We start from the raw sequence: 13,614 nt of genomic DNA on the forward strand, positions 1-13,614 counted from the left end.
TGACCTTGTACCAGGTTTCATGTGAAATATGCCTCATGTTCTTCAGAATATTTGCTAACCTGTGCCTAATACATACTCTAGCTGGTCCTTGTATCTAAAGTACCATGTTTATGTAGTCACAGTTATTTGAAGATAGTTTGTCTTTCTGGCAGCCCAGTTAGAACTAGATGATATATTTAATGTGCGTATTGGAGCCCACAGAGAGTATTTTATCAAGAGCTATAAAATTTGTTCATTAATGTATTAAATTTCTATAAAAATTTCTCACAAAAGATGCAGTGAGCTCACATAAAAACATAACTAGAGGAATGATTTAAAGGTTTCATCAAGGAAAAATGGATCATGACTATAACTAACTTTCAGAGATCATTTATTTTATGAAGTCCTGGGAGTGAGTTTTATTTATTTTTAGCTAAAGTGGGAGGAACTCTGAAATCTCAAGAATGCTTTAATAGGGAAAGTTAATATAGAATCTGAGTGAAGAAAACATGGGGACAAACAGGTGTTCACTAATCTCTAAAAACAGGTGAGAAGTCTAAACCCTCAGATAATCCCATTCAATTTTGTGAGTCAAAGACTTGTCATCTAATACATGCCAGCAGTGATGAAAGCTGGGAAAGAGAGATTGTTTTGATTTTTAAAAGGTATCTACTGATTTCATCCCCTAGATTTGGCAAATACTAGTTCAACCCCCAAAGGATACTCTTCTCTTGGGCACGGCAATACTATTACCTACAAGAGAATGTAGTGAAAGATCTATGGTGGTTTTCCACATCTCCTGACCTGCCTGATAAAGCATACTGACTCTATAGATCTCCACATTTCTACTACCAAACACATCCTGGGAAGAAATACACAAACAAGTTGGCACAAAACTCAGAAGAAAATAGTTTACTGTGGGGGTGTGATATCTCATCATGAGGCAGTCCACACAAGCAGCCTCTTAGATCAGATTTACTTTGTGTGCTGTGAGATGCATGCAGAATAGACACTCAGAGCCCTTCTGATGTAAAAGCAAGACACCCTAAATAACCAACAGCATGTCAACCGTAATGTAAACCAGTCATGCTGTGAGCAGCTATTGCAGACAGCTGCACAGATATTCCAAGAGCACTTTTTATAAGCATTTAAATTATATCAGCTGCTGTCCCAAAGCCTGAGTGATAAGTACAGTGAATGATGCATTGAGACATTCTATAGAACATGGTCCCTGCAAAAGGATGAAAACATGAGCCAAGAGCTGGGGAGATGTGGAAAGAAAGGAAGAACAAAGTCAGAGTATGTACTGGGAATTGGTTCTGGGCAATGACGGATTAAGGGGAAAATGAGAATATTTTTCCTTTCTCTTCCCAGTTCCTACCTTTCAGATTGACCTGAGTGATGTGTTTGTGGTCATCTCACCTGTCTGACATGACATTTTAAGTATTCAGTGCCCAGAGGAGGTTGAACTATGGTAGAGAAGGAAGGAATGAGGTAGATTTTTTTTTGCAGAGGGGAGGTGGGGGGGGGGGAGGAAACACCTATGGGGGGTGGGGGGAGACAGAGAGAAAGGGAAAGGAAACCAGGAAAGATGCAAAGAAGGTACAATCAGGGATGTCCAACAAAAGTCAGGAGCTGCCTTGTAAGTTAAAGAGGGATGCCACGAAAACTCAGTCAAATGGTATAAACCTGCACTGTCCCGTACGGTAGCCGCTAACCACACATGGCTATTGAGTACTTGGAATGTGACAAGCCCAAATTACAATGTGCTCTAAGTATAAAATGCAGAGTGGATTTCATAGAGTTAGTACAAAAATGATAAAAATATCTTGTTAAGAATGTTGATATTGATTAAATGTTGAAACACTATTTTAGGTATGTCGAATTAAAAATACGTTATTGCTTTTCACTTTTTTATGTGGCTTTTTCCTTTTTAACTTTTTTTCACTTTTGTAACACGGCTACAGAAATTTAAAATCACATATGTGGCTTGAATTACAATTTTTTATTGGATGGTTCTGTAATTCAAGGATATTCAGAATATCCTTTTTTTGTTAAGTGTAGATCTAAGGTCTGAGTTTCAATTAAGGACAATTTAAGATAGCAAACTCAAGAGAATGGTGGGATGAGATACTTTTTGCTAAACATTAATGGACCACTGCATGGGGGGAAGAAGTAGAACTAATGACTCAAAGAAGTTTACTGGCTAAGGAAAAGGAGGATCAGATGACTGCTTTAAGGAAAGCAGAGGTAACAAAGGGACTTCTTCCCAACTTTTGTTTTCTTTATTTGATTATATGAGATGTAAGCATTTTTTCAGGTACAGTGAACTGAAGCTGTGTTAAGGAGAGTAGAGGCAGGGAGGTACCAGGAAGAGCGGGAAGGTTGGTAGAGGGCACTATTGAACGTATCGGCTTTGGGCAAGGAAAGGCTAGTTTTTGTTTGTTGAATAACCTCATCTCACCTTGACCCCCTGATGGGAGATAAGAATAAAGAAAGTATGAGAAATGAATAGGATTTTCCCATAGAGGGGTCAGGTACTACTCTAGGCAGGTCACAAGTTATCTCACGCAATCCTTACAGCCTTCCTGTGATGGAGATACTTGCTTTTTCAACAGATAAGGAAACTGAGACCCAATCAGGGTAAGTAATTCATCTAAAGTCACACAACCAACAAGAAAGTCCCACAGGTTGAGGCAAAAATGCCATAGCCAGAATTCACGTTTTCCTATCCAATGTTTTTTCTCCTCATCATATCCATCAGTAGAACCAAAGGATTCCAGGGAAGAGGGATGGTTCTTATTAAGCTATGACTATGAATCTGGTTAAGATTAAAAACCAGAATACAACAATACAGTTACAGAATCTGTTTCTAACATGGAAATAAGTCCTGTGAATAATCACGGCGGCTCAGTGGAAGTACTATATTAGAGAGGAAACTGATGTGTGGGTCAGGCCCGCCAGGAAGAGCACCTCAGAGGAAAAGGCCAGCTGCAGGCAGAGGCGATGGCAAGCACAAACTGAGAATTCCAGTTCCCAAACGGGGCATGCCAAAGACAGGACTGACACACAGGAAGCATAGGCAACAGAAACATACTTTCTGATGGTCGAGGATAAATAACTCAAGGGGCAGGAAGGTGAACTTTTGCTGCAGCCCAAAGCCGGGCATCAGATTGCCATAAGCCATCACAGTCTCTTTTTCTGCAGTTTGTACTACAATCCAAGATCAGGTCTTACTTTTTGCTCTTTGTTTAAAACCATGCTGGAGGAGGCGAGCTAGCAATGAGCAATTCAAACATCTTAACAGAAATGCTTAAGGGAAGATGAAAATCTCTCCAAATTACTTTCATTCTGTTTTCCTTGTGCATAAGAGTTCTTGCCAAGTAATCAGTTACTATGAGAGACAAAAACCTGATAAAGCAGGAGAAAGGCATCAGTTATGTACCTTCTTTAACTCAAGACATCTTGATATTCTGTCTTCTAATTATCAAAAATGCACACATACACAAAGGTGCTGTCAATTATAGCTGAGGGTCACACGTGACAGTTCTAATGTCTACTTTGATTTTAAAGGCATGTTAGTATTATAATAACCATTTTAACTCCCAGAAGGTTTTGTTCTTTTCCTTTTTTTACAGTAGGGAAACCAGTTGTCATTATTTTGTATTAGGTAACCTGGTCAAGCGTGCTCTGTATTTAACTAGGCAGTAACCATACTGCAATATCCATTAGCTCCATTAGGTGATAAAGAGTATTAGGAGAAGAGGCAGGAAAGTTGTGTCTCTGATGTTTGTACCTGAGGACTTGGAAGCAGAGAAAGAAAGAATTCCTGTCAAAAACATGGACTGCATTTCTTTTTAGATGTAGTCTGGGACTGATCTAACTATTGGCTTGTTATTATTTGGACTTCATCTCAGAGATTCCAGGAGGACAAAGTTCTCAATCTTTTTTTTTTTTTTTTTTGGTAGAACTTGGAAGCCCTCCGTGAGTTACTGAAGTCAACTGGAAGGTACTAGTAACTCCTCAACAAACTATAAAATCCCAGTATTCTCTATAGATAGATAGTAGGAAAACTAAAATATGTTGTTTGTCTTAAGGAAAAATTTTTGTTCCTTTATTAACAGCTTCATAGATAATCTATCTCCTCATCTGAAACTGTAATTTTACATATTTAATTATTCTGATTTCTGCTAACATATCATTTCTAATTATTCTGACTTGTGTTAACATATCATTTCTCTTCTCACACCTATATTTAAAGAAAAATGGCACTAAGGACATCTTCCCTTCCCAAGATTGCCCTCAACTCTTGTTTGTGCTTAGGTATTTCTTAACCTCCAACTACTTAATGGTGGAAACTGTTTACTCCAATGAATAAAATCAGTACAGTGGTAGTCTCTGGCCTAATTCTATTTCCAGCATTACCTCTGAGTCATTAAGAGGAATCCTGCCAGTAGTGGAAGGAAGTCTTTTTTTTTTTTTTTCAAGAAAGTAAACAGAGACCCAGCCCAGTGTTCTGGTGATGTGTATCTCTGCCGAAGATATCTATCTAAGGCATGGTTTTCCCGATATAACTTAGAATACCACCCTAAGTGATCTGGAGCCATTCACTCTGTGTGTGTGTGTGTGTGTGTGTGTGTGTGTGTGTGCACGCACACGCACGCGCGAGAAAGAGAGAGAGACAGAGAGACAGAGAAAGAGAGGAGAAAGACAGAGAGAGAAAGAGAAAGACATACGGACATTTCAGAGCTACAGGGCTACCTGGGAGTGAGAGCAAAGCTTGACATTTTCATATTACCATCCCAGATCCCAAGTAATGCAGCCTAATGAAGTTCATACTGAAGCTTTCGTGTAAACACCTGGTTGTTGGAAAATAAGAGAGTCAGAAACTATCATACTGACAGGATACATAACTGTTAAATTTTAAAGAATGTCTTAATCCTTTCAAAATGTACCATTTAGCTTGTTTGCTTATAGTCTCCCTATAAAAAGCATTAAAATTAATTGAGCCTCTTTGCTTGTCTTCGGGAACCGTGAAAATGACAGTAGAGGAGAGAACGCGTCCCACTGCCTACCCAGTATGTGGTTGTAGCGGTGTTGAGGAAGGAAAGCCAACAATCTCCAGCACCACGGGCAAGGAAGAAGATCTCAGAGTACTGGAAGGAGGCAGTAATAGGGCTTAACAGATAGCAAAATAAGTGTGAAAGCTGGGATGGACATTCCCATCATCTGTACCAGAGTCCCTCTGTTCTACCATTGACATGCAATGTCCTTGAAAGTAATAGTAATAGCATGCATTCTAACTAGGAGGGGGTTCTATTGCTTACAAAACCACATACTTCTTCTACAAACACTTTAAGACACTTTGCATTTACCTTGGTATAATTTAGAGTGAATTCTAGAGATAGCCTATGTGCTAAAATGAAATTCTGTGCTAAATTGCAACCTATGAGTGTTGGAAAGTCACGTGTATCTGTGACCGGACTGAACTACTGGATACCAATATCAGGAAGATAATTCAACCCTTATTTTGCTCTTATGCCATCCAATGTTAAAAAGCTATATATAAAGTAAGATTTTTTTAAAAGCTTACTATGTGGTAGCCACTAAGCTAGGTACTTTTGTTAACTCATATTAATTTAAGCTGGTCAACCATTCAAGCTCTAAATCCTAGTTAGAAGGTAGAATCCTATAAAGGAGACTATACATGTACGTGCACACACATAACACACACACACAGTTTTACAGTTGTCCAGCAGGTACAAGACTGTTTCCCTGAGGCTGTGCTTATATGTGTCATCACTGATAGCATTTTAATTGCCTATTGACAAAGAATATGATTGCATATAGTTACATGATTATGATATACATGGTACTCAAATTATAAAACCTTCCAAATGTGAATTCTACTACCCATTTTTCCTCCTGCAAAGATATGTATGTTGTATGTATATGTGATCTGGGTAGTAAAAAGAGATCATCTGCCCTTCTGTCTTACTTAATTCTCCTAGATGTCCTTGATACTGTCTTGTACAAAGAGACCACGAATAACTTAGTTTTAATTTATTTGTTTGTCTCACTTACTCCTGATTGGAGCAAATGAGAAAAATTACATTCATAAATCTTCTTGCCAAGATAATTAATTATGCACAAAATACTCCAAGCTGCTTCTGATTTTCATTAATGAAGCAGATTATCTGCAAAATAAGATGCTGCTGGAGTTGGGGGAAAAGATCAGCTGCTCATCTTTAAATGTAAAACAAGTGCACATTTTTATAATGATAAAGAGGGAACATGCTGTGGTTACGTTTTTCAGTCTATCACATTCCAATTAAGACAGAAAAGCATGTGGTTTCCATTTGCCTTTTTTCTGCAATTGATGTAAATCTTGAGTTACCATCATTCTGGTCACTTAATTTCTTTTTCTAAAGGAGAATTAGCTGAACTATCATAGTTCAAAAGCATTAGGCCATAGACACTTAGAAACAGAGAAGCACTAAATGCATCTTTTAAATGGTTCTTATGAGAGAAGGCGCATTAGATATTCAGACACCCACATTATTATTCATCAGTAATCTTTGCTCTAATCCTCCATTTAATTTTCCTTTTTCTTACATGGCTAAAATGATTGACAAAGCTGATACTGTATTAATGTAAGGTTTGACAGCGCCTATGTTCCCTCAAAAACAGTACAGAACTGACAAAAATATCTTTACCCTCCAATGAAACACGTGCCTCTGTGGTTCCAGCATCCTAGGATTATCAGGTAGGTCATCCAGGAACATAATAATAGAACTCAAAGTACAGAGTCACACTCAGTTTGGTGTCCCTGATGCTATTCTTCCCCATAGCATCATCAACAGAACTTTAAAATGGAACACTCAGAAAAACCTGAAAACTTAGGTAAGATGATTATGTGTGTACCTACCTGGGTTTTAAAATATTCCTTTGTTCACATAATAAAACACAGTAAACATGAGTTACTGTCTATAATACTAAGAAATTGGAGAGACTCTACCTCCTCATCAATAAGATGGTGTTAAAATTGTGCTTCATTCAGTGAAATACCACATAAAAATTATCTATGATGCTTTTGCTGCAAGACTATGTGTATGACTTGTTCAATTTACTAAAATATTAGCTAATGAGATAATATGTGTGGGTTAATTCCATTAGTTTTTGTTTGATGTTTTGTTGTTTCTTTAATAAAAGTGTGTGTGCCTGTGACTATGCTCATTCTTGGATAAAGGTGTAAAAGGTGGCAGTGTGTCAAATGCTGTAGCAATTATCTGTATGGATGGTGATCTCATCTACATTTTTAACTCATTAATAAATGAACATTTTAAAGTCACAAGTAGAAAAAATACTACCTTTTTCTTTTAATCTATTAATTGAGTGCCTATTGAACAAGAATGGCTGATGAGATTATAAAAGTGACTTTTATTTGATCACTCCTGGTGAATGCAAAATAAATAATGAAATTAGTCTTCAGTGTAAGACCAGTCTTTATGTGAGCAAAGAGGGGTGGTATTGGGGGAGTATCTAATGTGTTGGGTCTTCACTGTCCTTTTCAGATGTGATGATAAAAAGCACTAAAACTAATACAGCAGTTTCCACATGCCAGGTTCAAAGCACTTGACATACAACAACTCATTTGATGATACTAATAACACTTTGGTATAGGTACTATTACAACTACATTTTACAGAAAACTGAGCCTGAGGGAGGTTAAACAGTTGCTCAGTTTCTCAGCTGGTAAATGGTGGAGTCAGCATTTGAACCCAGCCAAAAATCTGGCCCCAGGATCTGTGGCCTTACAAACCCACAGAAACGACAGTGGTTGTTATTAATTACTCTTACTGCTGACACTGTTTTAGCAAAAGAAAAGGTAACATTGGGTATTTTAAGATTAAGAGCCTAAGTTTTATATTTAAGGAAATGACTATCTTATTTATTGACCAATTTTATTTAAAATAATATTTATCCTTAAGATTATTGCTAAATTGATTTTGGTTCTAGACTGTCAGAAGTAGTCTAAATGAAAGCTAGTTCTTTTAACTACAACTGTGCATTCTTAAAGCCTTACTATACCTATGGCAGCCTCTGACGACTAAACAGTCTTAAAAGACTTAGACACAAACAACAATAATGCTAAACCCAGGAGAAAGACTAGGAACTGAATGAGAAAGAATTCATAAGTTGTAAGGTTTAACCAGAGAGGCAGGACAGGGAAACTAATAGGGAAACTAACAAGATGTCTTTCCATAGGTGACTGGATACATAAACTGTGGTACATCCAGACAATGGAATATTATTCAGCACTAAAAAGAAATGAGTTATCAAGCTATGAAAAGACATGGAGGAATCTTATGCATATTAATAAGCAAAAGAAGACAATCTGAAAAGGCTACATACTGTATAATCTCAACTATATGACATTCTGGGAAAGGCAAAACTATGGAGACAGAAGAAAAGACTACTTGCTGCTAAGGATTAGGCAAGAAGGGATGAACAGGCAGAGCACAGAGGATTCTTAGGGCAATAGAATTATCCTGTATACTGCAATGGTAGATACACGTCACGACACATTTTTTCCAAACCTAGAGAACATATTGCACTAAGAATGAACCCTAGTGTAAACTATGGATTTGGGGTGATAATGATATGTCAATGTAGGTTCCTCAATGATAACAAACGTACTACTCCGGTGGGAGATGTTGATGATGGGGGAGGTTGTGCATGTGTAAGAACAGAGGGTACAATGCAATTTCTGCTCAATTTTGCAGTGAATCTAAAACCGCTCTAAAAAAATTAATCCTGCTTTAAAGAGCACCCCCTCAAAAAAGAGCATACACTCTCTCTCCCAACATATGAGACCCCCTAAGTTAGAGAACTCACCAATGTTATTATCTTCTGTATTCTCTTACTTTGGTTACTATTAAGACATCTTTCTGCTTTCTAGGGTTGGCAAGGTATCTAGATTTTCCTTAAGCATATAACTAGATTACATAGTTCATTTTGAATCTTTATGTGATTTTTTTTTTACTGCAGAGGATTCAAGTGGATGATCATTGCCATAGTCTTGAAACAAAAGCAAAAGTACTATCTTAAAAATAAACAAATAAAATTGTTATTACAAGAAATTGAATACAGTTCCCTGTGCTATAAAGTAGGTCCCTGTTGTTTATCTATTTTATATATAGTAGTGGGTTTCTGTTAATCCCAAACTCCTAATTTATCCCTTTCCCGCCCTTCCCCTTTGGTAATCAGAGTTTGTTTTCTACGTCCATAAGTCTATTTTTGGTTTATAAATAGAATTTGTGTAATTTTTTCTAGATTCCTCACATCTGCTCTTTCATTCTTGGGAAATTGTTCCATGTTTGGGAAGCCTCTTTGCAGACAGAAGGTCTCTGGATAAGAGAGGTTGTGGTTTAAAAGGGATAAATTACTTTGTATATAAAGTAAGAGGAGTTTTTAGTGGGTTTTTGAAAGCACCAGAGCCAGGGATTTGGGGTTATGAATTCAATAGTAAGAAATAAGAGTAAGTTTCTTTTTAAGGGGAGAGCAGCTCTGAGAATACGGTGTCAGGTCAGGATTAGGGGAGCAAGAGAAAGAAAGAGAGGGAGAGAGTGCCATAATGGACCCACTTATGTTAGGGAGGACAAGGAACTTCAAAAACAGCTGTCTGATAAACAATGTTCTTGTCCTGAGCATTACTTCTCCTTTGTTATGCTAGAATCTTCAGTAAAAGACTACTGCATTTGTAACAGCATTCTGGTTAATAAGCATGTGAAGGTCGGGTAGGGAGAAGAGACAAACTGGGGAGAGGCTATGGGTTGGCAGGCAAAACAGCAGAAGCAGGACAGCAGCTGGCAGAAGTCAAGGTAGACGGCTGAAGTGGAGGTGGGCTGGAAAGTATATAGTGACCTGAAGAAGGAGGTGACAAAAAGCATGCAGACTATATGTCTGCAGGTATCTGCACTTGGGGGTTTGCCATCTCCTCAGAGAGACCTTCTATGATTCCTTTTCTGATTAAAAGTAGATCAACACAAGTCAAAATTCACTGCCCTCAGTGATTTTCTTTATAGCACTTATCATTGTTCATTTGTTTATCATATGTCTTTCTCATCACACTAGAATAGTGGTTTTCATCTAGGGGCAAGGTTGCCCCCCAAGGGACATTTAGCAATGTGTGGAGACATTTTTAATCATCACAACTGGAGTATGTTCTACTGGCATCTAGTGGGTAGAGGCCAGGAATGCTTCTGGACACCCTAGAGTGCCCAGGACAGTCTCCCAAAACCAATTACCTAGCACCAAATGTCAATAGAACTAAAGTTGAGAAAATGCTTTAGAAGAAAAGTTCCTAGAGGAAAAGGACTTTATCTTTTGTGTTGTAATTCCCAGTACTTATAATATAACCTGGCACATAGTAAGTATTCAGTAAGTATTAGTTGAAAGGTTGATCATCATTTAAGTCCTCATTTTTTCCAGCTTGAAATAAGAATCAGTTTCTCTTGGACTCATATTTGCTACCATCTGTATGTTGATCTCTCCAGTTGGATCAGAGCAATAATATAAAACACGTGAAAAGGCCCATTTTCTATGCATCCAGACCAGGAGACCTCCTACATCATCTCTCCCTGAAAATTCTCTCTGTTTAATTTGTACAGATTAAAGCATGATTGGGGCGGTCAGAAATACAGCAATAAGTATCCTACACATTGGAGTTGGGGGTTTGCAAAGAGAGTTCTAACCACTCTTTCCCTCAAGTGATTGGGACAGAAGGAATGCATAGCAAGCACACGGACAACTGATCAGAGCTGGGCCCACAATCTGGGTAACAAGCTGTAACAAGCCTGCAAACTCATCAACCTCCCACCCCAAAGCCCTCGAACCACTGTGCATCCAGCCATAGGCCAAAGTCAAATTTTTCCATTGGTACCAGACTACTCTTCTAAGAACATTATTTCTGTTTGGGGCTGACAGACTTTTTCACTGACATTAGCAGCAATCTACAACCATTCAGCACCATCATGTCTCTGCAACATTAAAGAAAATTGCAATGAATATTTCAGACTTTCAAAGTAATGTCCCTAAAAGTAGTGACTTAGAAGGAAGTGAGAAAAAGAATCCAGCAATAGAACACAGTCATTTTCAAATCTGCTCATGGGTATTCTCCCATTTTAAAAAATCAGTATTATAATGAGAAGAAATAAAAATCTTTGTTTTTATATTACTTCCTTGGGAAAACAACACGGTAGTTTGGATCAGAGATCAAAGAATTGGACCATGATGACTGAGAAACTGTCCTAGAAAACAGTCTGTCCACATAATAAGCAAGCTTCACGAGTCAAGGTCAGGACCCCATTAATGTCCCTTTGGGTTACCTGACTTTCTTGTTGGTCCCACTGACATATCTGCAGAACCTGACTCAGTTCCTGCCGCTGTTGCTTCAGGTACTTGTCTAGTTGCCGTCTCCTGTCTTGCAGAAGTTCAAGAAGGCTGTCGATCTTCAGGCAGCTGTTATGAGCTCCCTGAACCATCTCGGGATTTACATTAGGTCCATCACATTTGAATTTTTCTATGAAGTCAGTGAGTTGTTGACTTTTGTTTAAGAGGGCTAGAGATCGTTCTAAGAGTTCTAGAAGAGAATTAGAAAAAGGAATAGTGAGATGAGCAAGCATTTAGAGTAAAATGTGGGCTCTTCATATAATTTAAAATATATGTAACTTTCATATGAATTCAAATGTGTAAACATAAAACACCTACAATACAACTGGTCGAATACCTCACCCTAATAATTGCTATGGCACTGACTGCTGAACGGTAGGATGCTGAATTTCAACAACAGCGTAATTCAGTGCGAGGAGTTGAAAGACCAGGGGGTTTGGGTACTGGTTCAGCTGGTTTTCAGTGGTGTGATGCTGGCTGAGCTGCCTACCCTCCTTGGAGCATTCTGCATCCTGAGGTGGCTGGACTAAATCTGAGGTTTAAAGGATATTGCCTGCAGTGACTAAACAAGAACTCAGTAAATGTGCTGGCCAGGTGCCAAGGACGATGGCAAAGCAGAAAATGTGTGCTCAGTCTCACAGGATCAGCTGTCACCCAGTTCTGACCAACTGTGGACATGAGGGAATATGGGTTCAGTACTGATGTGGCTTCCAATTTTTTAAGGAATTATAAACATAGATTTTTATGTGAAAGCTTCTGATTTTTAAATGTTTTGTAATTTGCATTTTTTAATTAAAAAATACTTAAGGATAAACAAAACATGGCTCTTTGCCAAATAAGCCACCAGTTTGTGCTCTCTGAAGTAAACAGCATTACAGGTTTGGGCAACATCTTGTAGAAATGGGAGTTCAAGCCTGAACATTGAAGGACCACTAAGGAAGGGTGTGGAAAGGGGGAGTTGAGACTAACACTCTGACGAGCAACCTCACTTGGGGATCAATTGGAGGAGCAGTTGGGAAACTATCCACTCCCCATAAGCCAAAAACCTAGGAGTCATCCATGACGCACCCCTCTCCCTAACCCCATCAATATCAAGACCTGTCTATTTCACCCTCTATCTCCTACATCTGTATACTTTTCTCTACCCCCACACAGAAAGCATCATCTGTTTCCTGGACTGGTGCAGTCACCTCTTAATTGCATCTCCTCTCCAATCCATTTCATCCATTCTCCATGTATTAGCCAGGAAGATTGTTTCTAAACACACTACCACACACACAAACACACACACACACACACACACACACAAAACAATGGCTTCCCATTGTTCTAGAATTAAGGATAGACCCCTTAACATGATTTCTGGTCTAGCATGATCTGGTCCGTATGTTTGCTTTGAGATCGTCTCAATCTCTTTATCTCCAACCGTATCTTCTTTAAATACCTCACACATGCTGTACACCTTCCTGCCTCAGAACTTTTCACTGCGTTCTCTGCCAGAGACATCATTCTCCTCAATCCCTTCCTTCTCCACCTTTATTCTACTCATATTTCAGGTCTTAGTCATTGTCAATTTCCTCAAAAGACAAACCAGACTAGACCAAATCCTCCTATCAAGTGTTCTTACACCACAATGTTCCTCTCATTCACAGCTCTTATCACAGCTATAGTTCTACATTTATATGTTGGGTTAGTTGACTAACATCTGTCTTTGCCACTAGGCTCCAATGCAATATGAGAACAGAGACCATGACTGTATTCCCAGCACTTAGCATAGTGACTGGCACAGGAGAGACATTCAGTAAGTTTTGTAAGATGCTAGAATGAAATCAAATGATTAAAAGAGGGGGGAGAATTAGGAGAGCTATAGATGCTAGAGATCAGCAGTCCTCTAGGGATGTAAAAAAGAGATGTTGGGAAGACTTGGGGTTCTGTGATGGGTAAGTGATAGAAACAGAAGCCCAGTTACCAGGTTGAGAAGTGGGAAGATAGTGATGAAGTCAACAAGAGAGGACAATCTTTGAGACATTTGTTGTTAGAAGGGGAAAAAAAAAAGGATAGACTATCAGCAGGGTTAAATAAACTTTTTATTTTTAGGATGGGAGAACTTTGAAGAATCTAAAGAGTAAATACATCCACTCTACTAGAAATGGACTAATCAGTGCTAAAAGCCACACATTC

General features: G+C 38.5%; 1 protein-coding gene across 10 annotated transcripts in view; it reads right to left on the reverse strand.

The window, feature by feature from the left end:
* The window catches only part of CCDC141 (coiled-coil domain containing 141), a 197,568-nt gene that overhangs the window by 110,736 nt on the left and 73,218 nt on the right, over positions 1-13,614 (reverse strand). For all 10 annotated transcript variants that reach the window (XR_012507065.1, XR_012507064.1, XM_074363973.1 and 7 more), the window contains one exon: positions 11,370-11,623. Coding sequence is in view for 8 of the 10 variants with exons in the window: in XM_074363973.1 (XP_074220074.1) it covers positions 11,370-11,623 (254 nt within the window). In the remaining 2 variants the exon portion in view is untranslated. The remainder of the gene's footprint in view (positions 1-11,369; positions 11,624-13,614) is intronic.

Source organism: Camelus bactrianus, chromosome 5 (genome assembly GCF_048773025.1).
Source record: "Camelus bactrianus isolate YW-2024 breed Bactrian camel chromosome 5, ASM4877302v1, whole genome shotgun sequence".
Lineage (NCBI taxonomy): Eukaryota > Metazoa > Chordata > Mammalia > Artiodactyla > Camelidae > Camelus > Camelus bactrianus.